Source organism: Furipterus horrens, unplaced genomic scaffold, assembly GCF_987537825.1.
Source record: "Furipterus horrens unplaced genomic scaffold, mFurHor1.1.pri manual_scaffold_1, whole genome shotgun sequence".
Taxonomy (NCBI): Eukaryota; Metazoa; Chordata; class Mammalia; order Chiroptera; family Furipteridae; genus Furipterus; species Furipterus horrens.
In genome coordinates this window covers 213,859,790-213,870,282 of record NW_028327171.1, presented here as the reverse complement: position 1 = coordinate 213,870,282, position 10,493 = coordinate 213,859,790, and the positions used below count along the sequence as shown (strand labels likewise).

At 59.7% G+C, this 10,493-nt stretch overlaps 1 protein-coding gene across 1 annotated transcript; it reads right to left on the bottom strand.

Annotated features, from left to right (window-relative positions):
- Window positions 1–1,521: 1,521 nt before the first annotated feature.
- On the bottom strand, window positions 1,522–7,931 carry CHRNG (cholinergic receptor nicotinic gamma subunit). The gene is made up of 12 exons (XM_090284993.1): window positions 7,861–7,931; window positions 7,528–7,667; window positions 7,229–7,273; window positions 6,936–7,045; window positions 5,795–5,950; window positions 4,874–4,971; window positions 4,403–4,603; window positions 4,142–4,256; window positions 3,841–3,955; window positions 2,951–3,167; window positions 2,633–2,766; window positions 1,522–2,329 (listed from the first exon to the last, which is right to left on the bottom strand). The coding sequence occupies exons 1-12, from the start codon at window positions 7,913–7,915 to the stop codon at window positions 2,156–2,158; spliced, it is 1,560 nt and encodes a 519-aa protein (XP_090141119.1). The 5' UTR covers window positions 7,916–7,931; the 3' UTR covers window positions 1,522–2,155.
- Between the last annotated feature and the right edge of the window lie 2,562 nt (window positions 7,932–10,493).

Below are 10,493 nucleotides of genomic sequence, written 5' to 3'. Positions count from 1 at the left end.
CCGGCCACTTCCGGTTGCTCGGGGCTCAGCGGAACGTAGGCGCGCGGGCCCGATGGGGGGCGGATATCCCGGGACGCCAGCCCAGGGCGGCTGCGCGGAGGCGCGCGTGCTTTCGGGCCGCACCGGCTGCAGGTGTCACTGTTCCAGTCGGCAGGCGGTCGGGGCGGCCGCCCTGGGCCTCCAAGGAACCAACCCCCGCCCCCCGCGCGGCCGGCTCGGAGGAAGGCAGCGGCGCATGGCGGAGGCGCGGGATCGAATCAGATCCCGACTCCAGCCCCGGAGCGGTCTGACCGATCCCGGACTCGACCTCCCCGGGGCAGTTCTTCCTCTTTGGTGCTGGCGATCTTATACTATAGTACCTGCCTTTTCAGGTTGCCGTGTGGATCAAACGAGATAATCCTTTTGGGGCGCTCGATACATTAAGTGGCAGCTATTGTTAATCATTGCTTACTTGGGCCAGGAGCTGCAGAGCTAACCTCTGCCCCTGAAGCATTCAGGTTGAGAGACTCAACCCAGGTGACAAAGCTAGTAAGAGATTTACAGGAACCAGAGCTGGTTCCGCCGCCATCAAATTGCCTCCTGGGTCTAAGTCTGCTCCGAACAGCACGCGCACACTCACTGGAGTAAAGGAAACGAAGCTGCTAGTGATGGAGCCCCTAAAGCCATCAAGCCAGCAACGCTGTACTTGAGAAAGGGGGTTATTTCTTGGATTCTCTTCTCTCTCCCCAACAATGTTCCACTGTCAGGTCTTCATACGGCGTTTTCACATTTTTGAATCCCCTTCACCCACACCTTGATCCTGTGATGTGGGTAGATAGGAACTGGTATCTGTGCCCGTAGTTACAGATGAGGAAACTGAGGCTCAGGAAGCACAAATGACTTGCCCAAATTTACCCCCATGTCACCAACAGAACTCGGGCCCCATCTGTGCTCTCCAAGCAGGGTCTTGCTCCCCTACCCCACCCCCAGGAAGCCATCAGCTGGTCATCTTGTTTCATGAGTAGGGGCAAGGGAGGCTGGTCAGGATCTCCCTGAAGGTAGAGCCCAGCACTTCCCTGTTACCTCCCAGCCTCCCTGCCTAGCTCTTCCTTAATCATCCTGTGGGACTAGTGCAAATTCTCTGCGGAATCTTAGAATGGCTAAGATTAGGTCAGAGGTGGGAATTCTGGGCTCCAAGCCATAAAGCCATCAGTGTGCTGGGAAGCCCTTCTGACTCTGGGCCTCAGTTTGTGCATGTGAAACAGGGATATGGTGACTTGCTTTTCCATGATGCTGTGAGGAGGTCTTAACAATGGAAAAAGATAATAAAGCTCATGAAATTGTATCAACGATAAAATGCGTACGGATAGAAGGCTCACTGGTGCAGGTGAGTAATGGGTGCTTACTGCACCCAAGGGCAGGGGACGGAGATGGCAGCTGGTGTGGGCTGCCACCTTTTATTTTCTTAATTTTTATTTATTATTTTTTTATCCTCATCCAAAGACATTTTTTACTGCTTTTTAGAGAGGGAGGAAGGGAGAGAAAGAAACTGATGAAGAAAGAGAAGCATCGATTAGTTGCCTCCCATACGCGCCTGGACCAAGAATTGCACGCGCCTGGACCAGGCACTGAATCTGCAGCCCAGGCATGTGCCCTGACCAGGGATTGAACCCGCAATGTTTTGATTGCAGGATGACACTCCAACCAACTGAGCCACACCAGCCAGGGCTGCCGTCTTCTTTTGAGAGAGCATTGGTTGCTACTATTCACATTTCTCCTGACTTTCCTCTTTCAGGAGCCTGCAGGGAGCTCATAAAAGGGAAGGGAAGCCCAGGCCTGGAAGGATAGGATCTTACCTCATTGGGGGCATCATGCAAAGTGGAGTGGTTAGGGCTTCAAAAATTATGGGAGTTCCTAACGCTTTGCTGAAATAAGGCAAGTGCCGGATAGAGCTAGCCACTGTCACATGGATGCTGACCCCCACAGCACACCCTGTCCACAGCCCATCCCCAACCACTCCATGACTCCGGCTCTGTCTCTTTTATTTCTCCAGCTTTTCTCAGGGCTGTTTGGCTTCCACCGCCCTGAAGGCTGCTTCCCACAGAGCACACACGCATGACCTCAGCAGAAGAACACAGCTGATAAGACTTTGCATGGCAAACAGCCATTGGTTGGCTCAGTCAGGCGAGGGCAGGTAGGGGCGAGGATCCCCCAGGAACGGCAGGGTGGGCACCCGGTTGTAGTGCGCCGTGAGGAAGATACCAGCAGTGCCGCAGACGAAGAGCGAGAGCGTGGCCAGGAAGCAGACACGGTCCAGCACACGGCCCACCAGGAACCACTCCTCATTCCCCTGGGGAGGGGGCAGGGTGCGTGATGACCAGCGGTGGCACCAAGCCTGCCCCAAATCCCTGAGCCCTCCTTGGCCTGCCAGCAGCCCCCTAGTCTCCATTTCCTTGGGCCTCTCTTACGTACTTCTGGTCCTCAACCTGGCTTCTTGCATGGCCCCCGACCCTGATGTCCCCTCTCTTCCCCACTCCCAGCTCTACTTTTTCCATCCCGTTGCCCTACCATGGTCACCCCATTCATCCTGCCCCGTGTCAGGTCCCAGCCCCTCACCAGGTACTTAGAGCCCCTACCACCCCTAGCAGCTTACGCTGTCAAAGTGGCTCCGCTGGTGTCGGGCACGGGCAATGAAGTTGCAGGCTTCCACACAGGCCTGGATGGCCGGCGCAGCCTGCTTCAGGCTGCCACAGAAGTCCTGGCTCTGCCCAGGCTCCGGGCCTTTTTCTGATGAGATGAAGATCAGGTTTGTGAGAAGAATGGAGGAGAAACAGGCAGAGATGATCCAAGTCCCCAACCTGGACACTTGCCCAACACTCATCTGCAGTACCTGGTGTTTTGGCCAACAGACAGCCCTCCCCACCTGGTGTCCACGGGAGGGGTGTCCCCAGGGTCACACCCTCTGCCTCACCTAGCTTCTCCAGCGCCGCCCTTGCCAGCCCATTGCGCTGCCATTGCCGGAAGAGGAGTTCGCTTCGAGGCAGGCAGAGGGCGGCCTCTCCCCCGCCTGACATCGACCACCCCGAGGAGGAGCCATTCTGCAGCCGGGGCCGGGCGTCCAGCGCAGCTGCTGTGGCAAGTGGGCGCACGTGCATCCGCAGCAGCTGGGGCAGGAGCCGCAGGAACACCTGGAGAGGGGATTTTCTGGGTGGCCTAGCTGCTGGAAGCAGAGGTGAAGGTTGGCATGAAGGGCTCACGCTGCCAGAGGTCTGCAGGTGGCACGTTAGGGGCAGTGGCGGGGCCCTGATAAAGCTTGTCTGACTGTTCTATGCCAGGCATGGAGGCCAGGTGTCCAAACTGCTGTGCACATCAGAACCACCGGGCTCCAAACATGGGTTCCTGGGCCCCAGCCCTGTAATTCTGGCCCAGGATGTGGTGGGAGTCCTGGGAATCTGCCTTTGTGACAGGTATTCAGCTGTCAGCTGCAGGTGGGTTGCCGATCACACAGGCTCTGCAGCTAGACCGCCTCGCCAGACTCCTGCTTCCTCCACTGTCTACCTGTGTGAACTTAGGCGAGCTACTTAACCTCCCTGTGCCTCAGTTCCTCATCTGAAAAGTGGAGATGATGCTAGTACCCATTGCCAGAGGGCTTTTATGAAGAGTAAATAAGCTAGTATGTGTAACAGGCCTGCCGCTTGGGATTGATATTAACTCATTTGGGCATGTGCTTCAAGACACACACACGGCAGATTTGCTGCTGGAGATGGCAGGTGAGGAACAGGCATAGCAATGGGTGCGGAGGAAGGGGCGGGTCAGTGAGGTGGGTGGGAAGGGGCTGAGACGGGCAGGGAGGGACCTTGCCTTGCGGACCCCTCGGGCCATGGAGTGCGTATGTGGGGACCGCAAGGACACGTTCAGCACGACCACAGCGTTCACGACAATGAGGATGGTCCCCACCAGGAGGAAGGTCAGGTACCTGCCGGGGTGGGGTGGGCAGGAGGCGGGGCCGGCCCTTCAGCTCTGCATCCCCAGATGCCAACCCCACCCTCAGCAGCTGTGCCCCCCAGATCCCTTGGGTGAGGGGCTGGCTTTGTCAGGGGGCGGGAGTGGCAGGAGGGCAGTGCCAAGAAGACAGGGCAGCAGACATGAGGACTGGCCTTACTTGCTGATGAGTGGCACTGCCTGGGAGGTCTCAGGCACCTTCTTTGCCACGAGGAAGAGGAAGACAGTCTGGGCCAGGAGCACGTTGATGGCGACGGTACACTTCTGGCCACCCGCTGCCAGTGACCCAGAGGGGCTCTCAGAGCAGGTATCAGCCTCCCTGCTGTAGGCCCCTCCCCTCCACAAGGAGTCCACTGCCCTGCCAGCCGTCCCCTGTGCTCCCCGCTGGGGCCAATGGCTCCCCTCCCACAGGTCCAGGTACCCTTGGCAGGAAGGAAGTAGATGAGGATGGCAACGGAGGAGATGAGCACACAGGGGGCGATGATGTTGATGACATAGAAGAGGGGCTTGCGCTGGATCAGCAGGTAGAAGACCACCTTCTGGTGGCCCGCCTCCTCTGCTGGGGCCGCAGTGTCCAGCAGCATCTTGGCTGGCCGGTGCCGGATGGCCCACTCCCCGTTCTCTGTGGGCAGCAGGGAGTAAGCTGGGCAGACACGTGCAGCCTGCATGGGCCCAAAGGATCCATCGAGGGACAGAAACAGCGAGGGAAGTGCGATACTAGATCCCCTGCCCTCCAAAATGGAAGTCATTATCATGGAAGTCAAAATCAGAACTGTGTAGGGCCTTTAAGAAAACATTTCATTTTCATCTTGAGGTGCATGGGAGGCGGCATGATCTTGGTCTAGCCTTGTCCCCACAGCCAGGCCCAGCAGGGGGCCTGGGTGGAGGTTACCTGTGAAGGCCTCGGGGTCGATGAAAATCCACTCGATGGTCTGACCGTCTTCCTGGCTCAGTTGCAGATTGATCTCATTGGTGCTGTAGGTCTGGGACCTGGGGGCCGGGACAGGGAGAGGGTGAATCTGTAGAGACCCACTGATGAGGTGTGTGGTATGGTCATCTGAGAGCAGCTGTGGGCAGTTTTGCCTCAAAAAGTACATTCAATAGTTTCTGAGTTCTCCACAGAACCCAGGCAGCAAGATGAGTGGGCCTCGGGCTCTTTGGGGCCCTGAGGAAGTTTAAGTTGAAGGGCCAGGAGGCTGTGGCTCAGGGCGGTCGTCTGGTGTCCTGGGGCGGGGGGGTGACTGTTCTGCTCTTCCACTGCCTCCCAGGCAGGAGGGGCCAACTGTCAGAACAGAGAAAAACCCGCCAGTCCTGCTCGGGTCTGTTTACCAAGGAGGGTCTCCCTGCAAGGTCTTCCTGTGCCAAGACTGCTCCTCTGAACTCAAGGAGACCCTCAGCCAGACCCCTTCCCGCATTTATGGGTGAGGAAACCGAAGACAGCCTGGCCTCTCCATTGGACTGTAGAGGTAGCGGTCTCATGTGTGTGCTGGCACCCGTGTGTGCACCATGTATGTTGTGGCATGTGTATGTCTTCTCACCTACCCCACCTCAGACATTATTTCTCCCCTTGGGGCGCAAGCAGGGAAACTGAGTCAGTGAAGGAGGATGAGTGAGGGGACTGGGGCTAAGCAGGGAGGGACGTGGGTGTCTCCAGGTGCCTGGACCTGTTACGTGCACAGAGGCCCCGCCCTAGAGAGGTGGAGCCAGGGCGCTGGCCAGAGGCCTCACGTCCCCCACCGGACCGGGGGCAGCGAGAGGACGCCCTCCCAGGGCAGCTCCCTAAGTGCCCCCTCGCCGCAACAAATGGCCTCACTGGAAGATGAGGGAGCAGTTCTGCCAGTCGAAGGGGAAGTAGGTGACGGAGACCGGGCAGGAGGAGCGGAAGATGGCGGGTGGCAGCCAGTAGACGCAGCCGTCAGGAGACACGAGCACGTTGCAATAGAGGGCCACCTCAAACACGCCGTCCACGCTGCGGACAGACCAGGCCACGGGGCTGCTGAGGCCCGCCCCCAAAACCAGCCCTGTGCCCTGCTTGGGTGTGGCCCGGGGACACCAGCCCCTCCCAGGGGCCACGCCCCTGCCTGGTCCCCACCTGGCCACGCAACCCACCACCTCCCCAGCACCTCCCTGCCAGGCTCCCCAGGCCCCGCCTCCTATCATCGGCTGCTCCCCAGGCCCCGCCTCCTCACCCCCGCTGCTCCCCAGGCCCCGCCTCCTCACCCCAGCTGCTCCCCAGGTCCCGCCTCCTCACCCCCGCTGCTCCCCAGGCCCCGCCTCCTCACCCCCGCTGCTCCCCAGGCCCCGCCTCCTCACCCCGGCTGCTCCCCAGGCCCCGCCTCCTCACCCCCGCTGCTCCCCAGGCCCCGCCTCCTCACCCCGGCTGCTCCCCAGGCCCCGCCTCCTCACCCCGGCTGCTCCCCAGGCCCCGCCTCCTCACCCCCGCTGCTCCCCAGGCCCCGCCTCCTCACCCCCGCTGCTCCCCAGGCCCCGCCTCCTCACCCCGGCTGCTCCCCAGGCCCCGCCTCCTCACCCCCGCTGCTCCCCAGGCCCCGCCTCCTCACCCGGCTGCGTCTCAGGCTCTCATCAGTGGTGGCCATCAAGGCTACTAACGTCTGTTCACCTGCTGCGAGTGCCAGGGCTGAGAGCAGCGCTTTTCCTGTCTTGTCAACTTTTGACTCTCAACAGCTTCTCTAGGAGCTGCCCTCACCCCCAAGTTAGAGGAGGGGGTGGCCCACCCAGACAGCCTGGTCCAGAGGCGATGGAGCCAGGGCTACAGTCAGCTCAGTGGCCCTGGGGGCCGACCCTCAGCACCTGCCCTGTCTAGGATCCACACCCCCAAAGGACCCCCAGTCGGCGCCCTCGTGCACCTCGCTTTTCCCAGACGTGCCCTTGTCCTGCCAGGCCCTGCCCTTACGTCATTTTGTCCCCCAACCCCGGCCTGCGTCCCCTCTCACTTGTTCTCCAGCACGACATCTGGCCGCCACACCATGGTGGAGGGCACCCTCAGCACCCACAGGCCTTCGTAGTCTTGAGGGTCCCAGCGAAGGCGATAGTCACACCACTGCTGCAGGGAGAGGGGGTTGCCAGGCGCCTGCTCTCTGTTGTGCCACATCCCCAGGAACAGGAGCCCGGCCCAGGGGGCACAGAGGAGGCGGGGAGTGGGGCTTACAGGCAGCCCTGAGGACCTTGGGGCCCCATGCTGGGGGGGATTGTTAGAGGGACAGAGAGGGACAGAGTGCTCTCTTACCATCTCTATCCAAACGTTGGTGGTGAGGGCCTCCTCTCGCTCATTCTGGGGGTGCAGACCGAAGGATAAGCCCCTATCTCTTGCCCCGCCCAGACTTTAGTCCCTACAGGCCACAGTTGGGTGCCACAGGACCCCAGCCTCTTGGGCAGCCTCCCTGGGAGCATTCCAGCACCCTGGCCTCTCCCCGGGGGGCCCTCCCCCTCATGGCCGCTGGAGCCAGCCCCTCCCCCTCCCCAGCAGGTCCCAAGGCCAGGGCCCTGGCCCTTCCTCCCTCATCATCCTGTGGGCCTGCAGCTCACCAGGGAGATGAGGTTGGTGAGGGTGAGCTTCAGGCTGACGTTGACCACGTCCGTATCCCGCTCAGCAGGCCGCAGGTGGGGGTCGTAGCTGTGCATCAAGTCGGCCAGCAGACGCTCCTCCTGGTTCCGACCCTGGGCTCCTGCAACAGACAGCGGTGAGCGGGGTGCAGGGGCTTTGGGGCCGGCAAAGGGGGAGCCCATGAGAGGATGTGACATGGAAAGGAAAGGAGCTGGGGGGGGGCAGGCCCCAATAGCCCTCCAGTCCCTCCATCTCCTGAGGCCTTGGATCCCGGCTCCAGGCTTCCCCAGGCCCCCAAGCCCCTGGGTCCACACCCAGGCAGACAGCCAGCAGCAGCAGGAGGAACAGCTGCCCCTGACCCCGGTGCATGGTGCCACAGCTCTCTGCAGTGACAGGGGTGGGATGGCAGCTCCCCAGGTCTGAGGCCAAGAGATGCAGACTCTGGGTCTCATGTAACAGCTCACGCTCCCACCCCAGCCAGGCGGTCCCAGCCCCATCAGCTGTCTGACCACAGCACTGTCAGCTGTTCCAGGACCGACAAAATGCCAGGCTCAGGTTACCTGGGCTGGGGAGGGGACAGAGGGGCCCCAGCTGCCCCCAAAGAGATGGTCGGCCTCCATCCCCAGTCACTCAGCTGTCCCAGATTCGTGGTCCAGCTGGGGCACTGCGGATGCCACCAGGGCCATGTGGGTGCGGGGGAAGAGACAGAGAGCTTGCTAAGGAAGGCCCCTCCGCCTACTCCCTCCAGGGGGTCAGGAGTTGGGTGTGTGTGTGGTTAGGCATGTTGTGTACCTGAGTTTCTCTATGACATGGTTGAGGACCCCAAACCTCTTCCACCTGCCTGGCGATTTAAGGGGTCACTCCTCTGGGCCACGACACCAGAGGGAAAAATGCCTACCAGCAAGATGCGTTATGGTCCCCAGGCTTTGACACCTTAACACAAATTAGGATGCCAGACCAGGGTCCTCAATCCCTCCGAGGCATGGGTTAGCCCAGCCTGGTAAGCTTTGTAGGAAGGACATCTGAGAAAGATCTGGGACTTGGGGCTCTTGTGAATAGGACAGCCCCCGAATAGGGACTCCTCTGTGAGGTCTCAGTATTTATCAAATCATCCATAGACTTATGGAGTCCCTAGCATATGGCAGGCACAGTGCCAGGTTGGGGGGACCCAGGGTACATCTGAGCTGCTCGTGGGAACGCGCAGGCCAGTGGAGCAGGTGGACAAGATGGAAGTCATGGCCCCCGCAGGAGTCGGATGTGGTCAGGGGAAGGGTGGGGTTAAGGCTGATTTGGGAGCTGATGACTGTGACCACCAGCTCAGGCCACCTCTCTCCTGACCATCCATTGCAAACAGACAGGTCAGCATGTCCCAGTTCATGGGCAAGACAGAAAACGCAAGTTCCCGTTCATGCCACCCACCCTTCAGCATCCTGGGGGATGGGGTGACAGGTGCCTCTCAGGTCTGAAAGAACACGCCATTTGAGAACATGTCCCCCACCCCACAAATAAATGACGTCTGTGGCCTTTGAATTGTGCGTCAGTAAACCAGAAGTCAGCTGACATGCCCCATTCTTGGAGGTCCAAATGAGGTTGGCTCTGACCCCAGCTCCTTGCAGCAGGGCCACCAGTTCCTCCTGTCCTCACAGGACTTGGATTGGGGGAGGGGGAGGTGGCAGCAGCGTCCCTGGTCACTGGCTTCCACTGTGTTACGCTGTGGGGGGCTCGTTGGCTATCCTTGCACTCAGTCCTGCCCCGGGCCCCACGCTCAGTTTCCCTTGACACCCCCTCGGCCCCAAGCTTGGCCCTCTCCATGTATCTAGGCCACCTTCTCTGGGGTTTACAAAGCCATTGGCCCCTTCTCCCCAGTCTGGCACCCCAGACTCTGTTCCCTCACCCATTCTGCAGGGTAGTATCTCTCAGCCTCTCTACCCGCCTCTAAAACCACACTTTGTCAAAGATCATTAATGGCTTCTGCTCAACAATGGGCCGCCTCCCCTCTCCCCCCCTCCCCCAGCACCATCCCAGCCATAGGCGGTCCAGCTGATGCATCAACATCTCTGACTTTGCCTCTTTCCTTCCCCACAAGCATCTGGGATGGAGCCTGACTTCCCTCTGGTTTGAATTATGCCACCTCCCTAAGTATGAAGGTTCACATTCCTGTTTTCTCTCCTTCCTTCTTCTCTGGGAGGGGCTGAAGAGTCTCCTTGGTACTCAGGAGGGGGCAACACCTTTGAGGGTTGACTGTTTCTGTCCTGAGGGGCCACAGAGGAGGTATAGGACCCATTAAGAGAAGATCTTGGGGAGAGGGGACAGGGGAGATCAACAGGGGAAGAATCGGGACAACTGTAATGGAACAACAACAAAATTTTAAAAAGAGAAAGTCTTCCGTAGGCATCCTTTATTGTCTAACAACTCAGCACCTTCTACTCCAGAGGCTGGAAAAGCGAGATGCTCGTTTCCCAGGCTCCCTTGCAGGTAGGACCGGCCGCGTGACAGCATGTCTGCAGAAGTTGGCTGAGGGGCTTCCGGGGAAGCTTCTGCTTCCCAATACAAGGGGTCAGCAATGGCTGGCCCCTTTCCTGCCTCAAACATAGGTGTGAAGTGAGACGCTGGGGTAGCCAGCTTACAACCTGGGGCAACAAGCCGGGGTCCCTAATGGCTCTGTGGCACAGCTGAACCGATGTGGCAGCCACTGCCCTGCGATCCTTCCTGTATGAGAAAGAGGAAACTTTCCTTGTGTAAGGACGGCCCTGGCTTCATGGAAAGCTGGCCCCTGTGGGTGGGACAGCCTGTGGAGGGAAGATGGTAAGAGTTCTATGTCACCCAGAGTGGACCGGTCCTGACTGCACCCTGGAGCTGGAGTGCTGGCGGGGAGGACCTGCTGTGACTCTGGGAACATGCACAACAGGCAGTTTTGGTTGGGGGTGGCATTTGGGGGTTGTCTTTT

Bases quoted from the DNA above. Each gene is read 5' to 3' on its own strand.
- CHRNG (XM_090284993.1), bottom strand. From the start codon at position 7,915: ATGCACCGGGGTCAGGGGCAGCTGTTCCTCCTGCTGCTGCTGGCTGTC. The intron at 4,604-4,873 runs GTAACCTCCACC...TGCTGCCCACAG, and splicing joins CGACCCCGAGGCCTTCACAG to AGAACGGGGAGTGGGCCATC. The intron at 4,257-4,402 runs GTACCTGGACCT...GGTCACTGGCAG, and splicing joins CTACTTCCTTCCTGCCAAGG to CGGGTGGCCAGAAGTGTACC.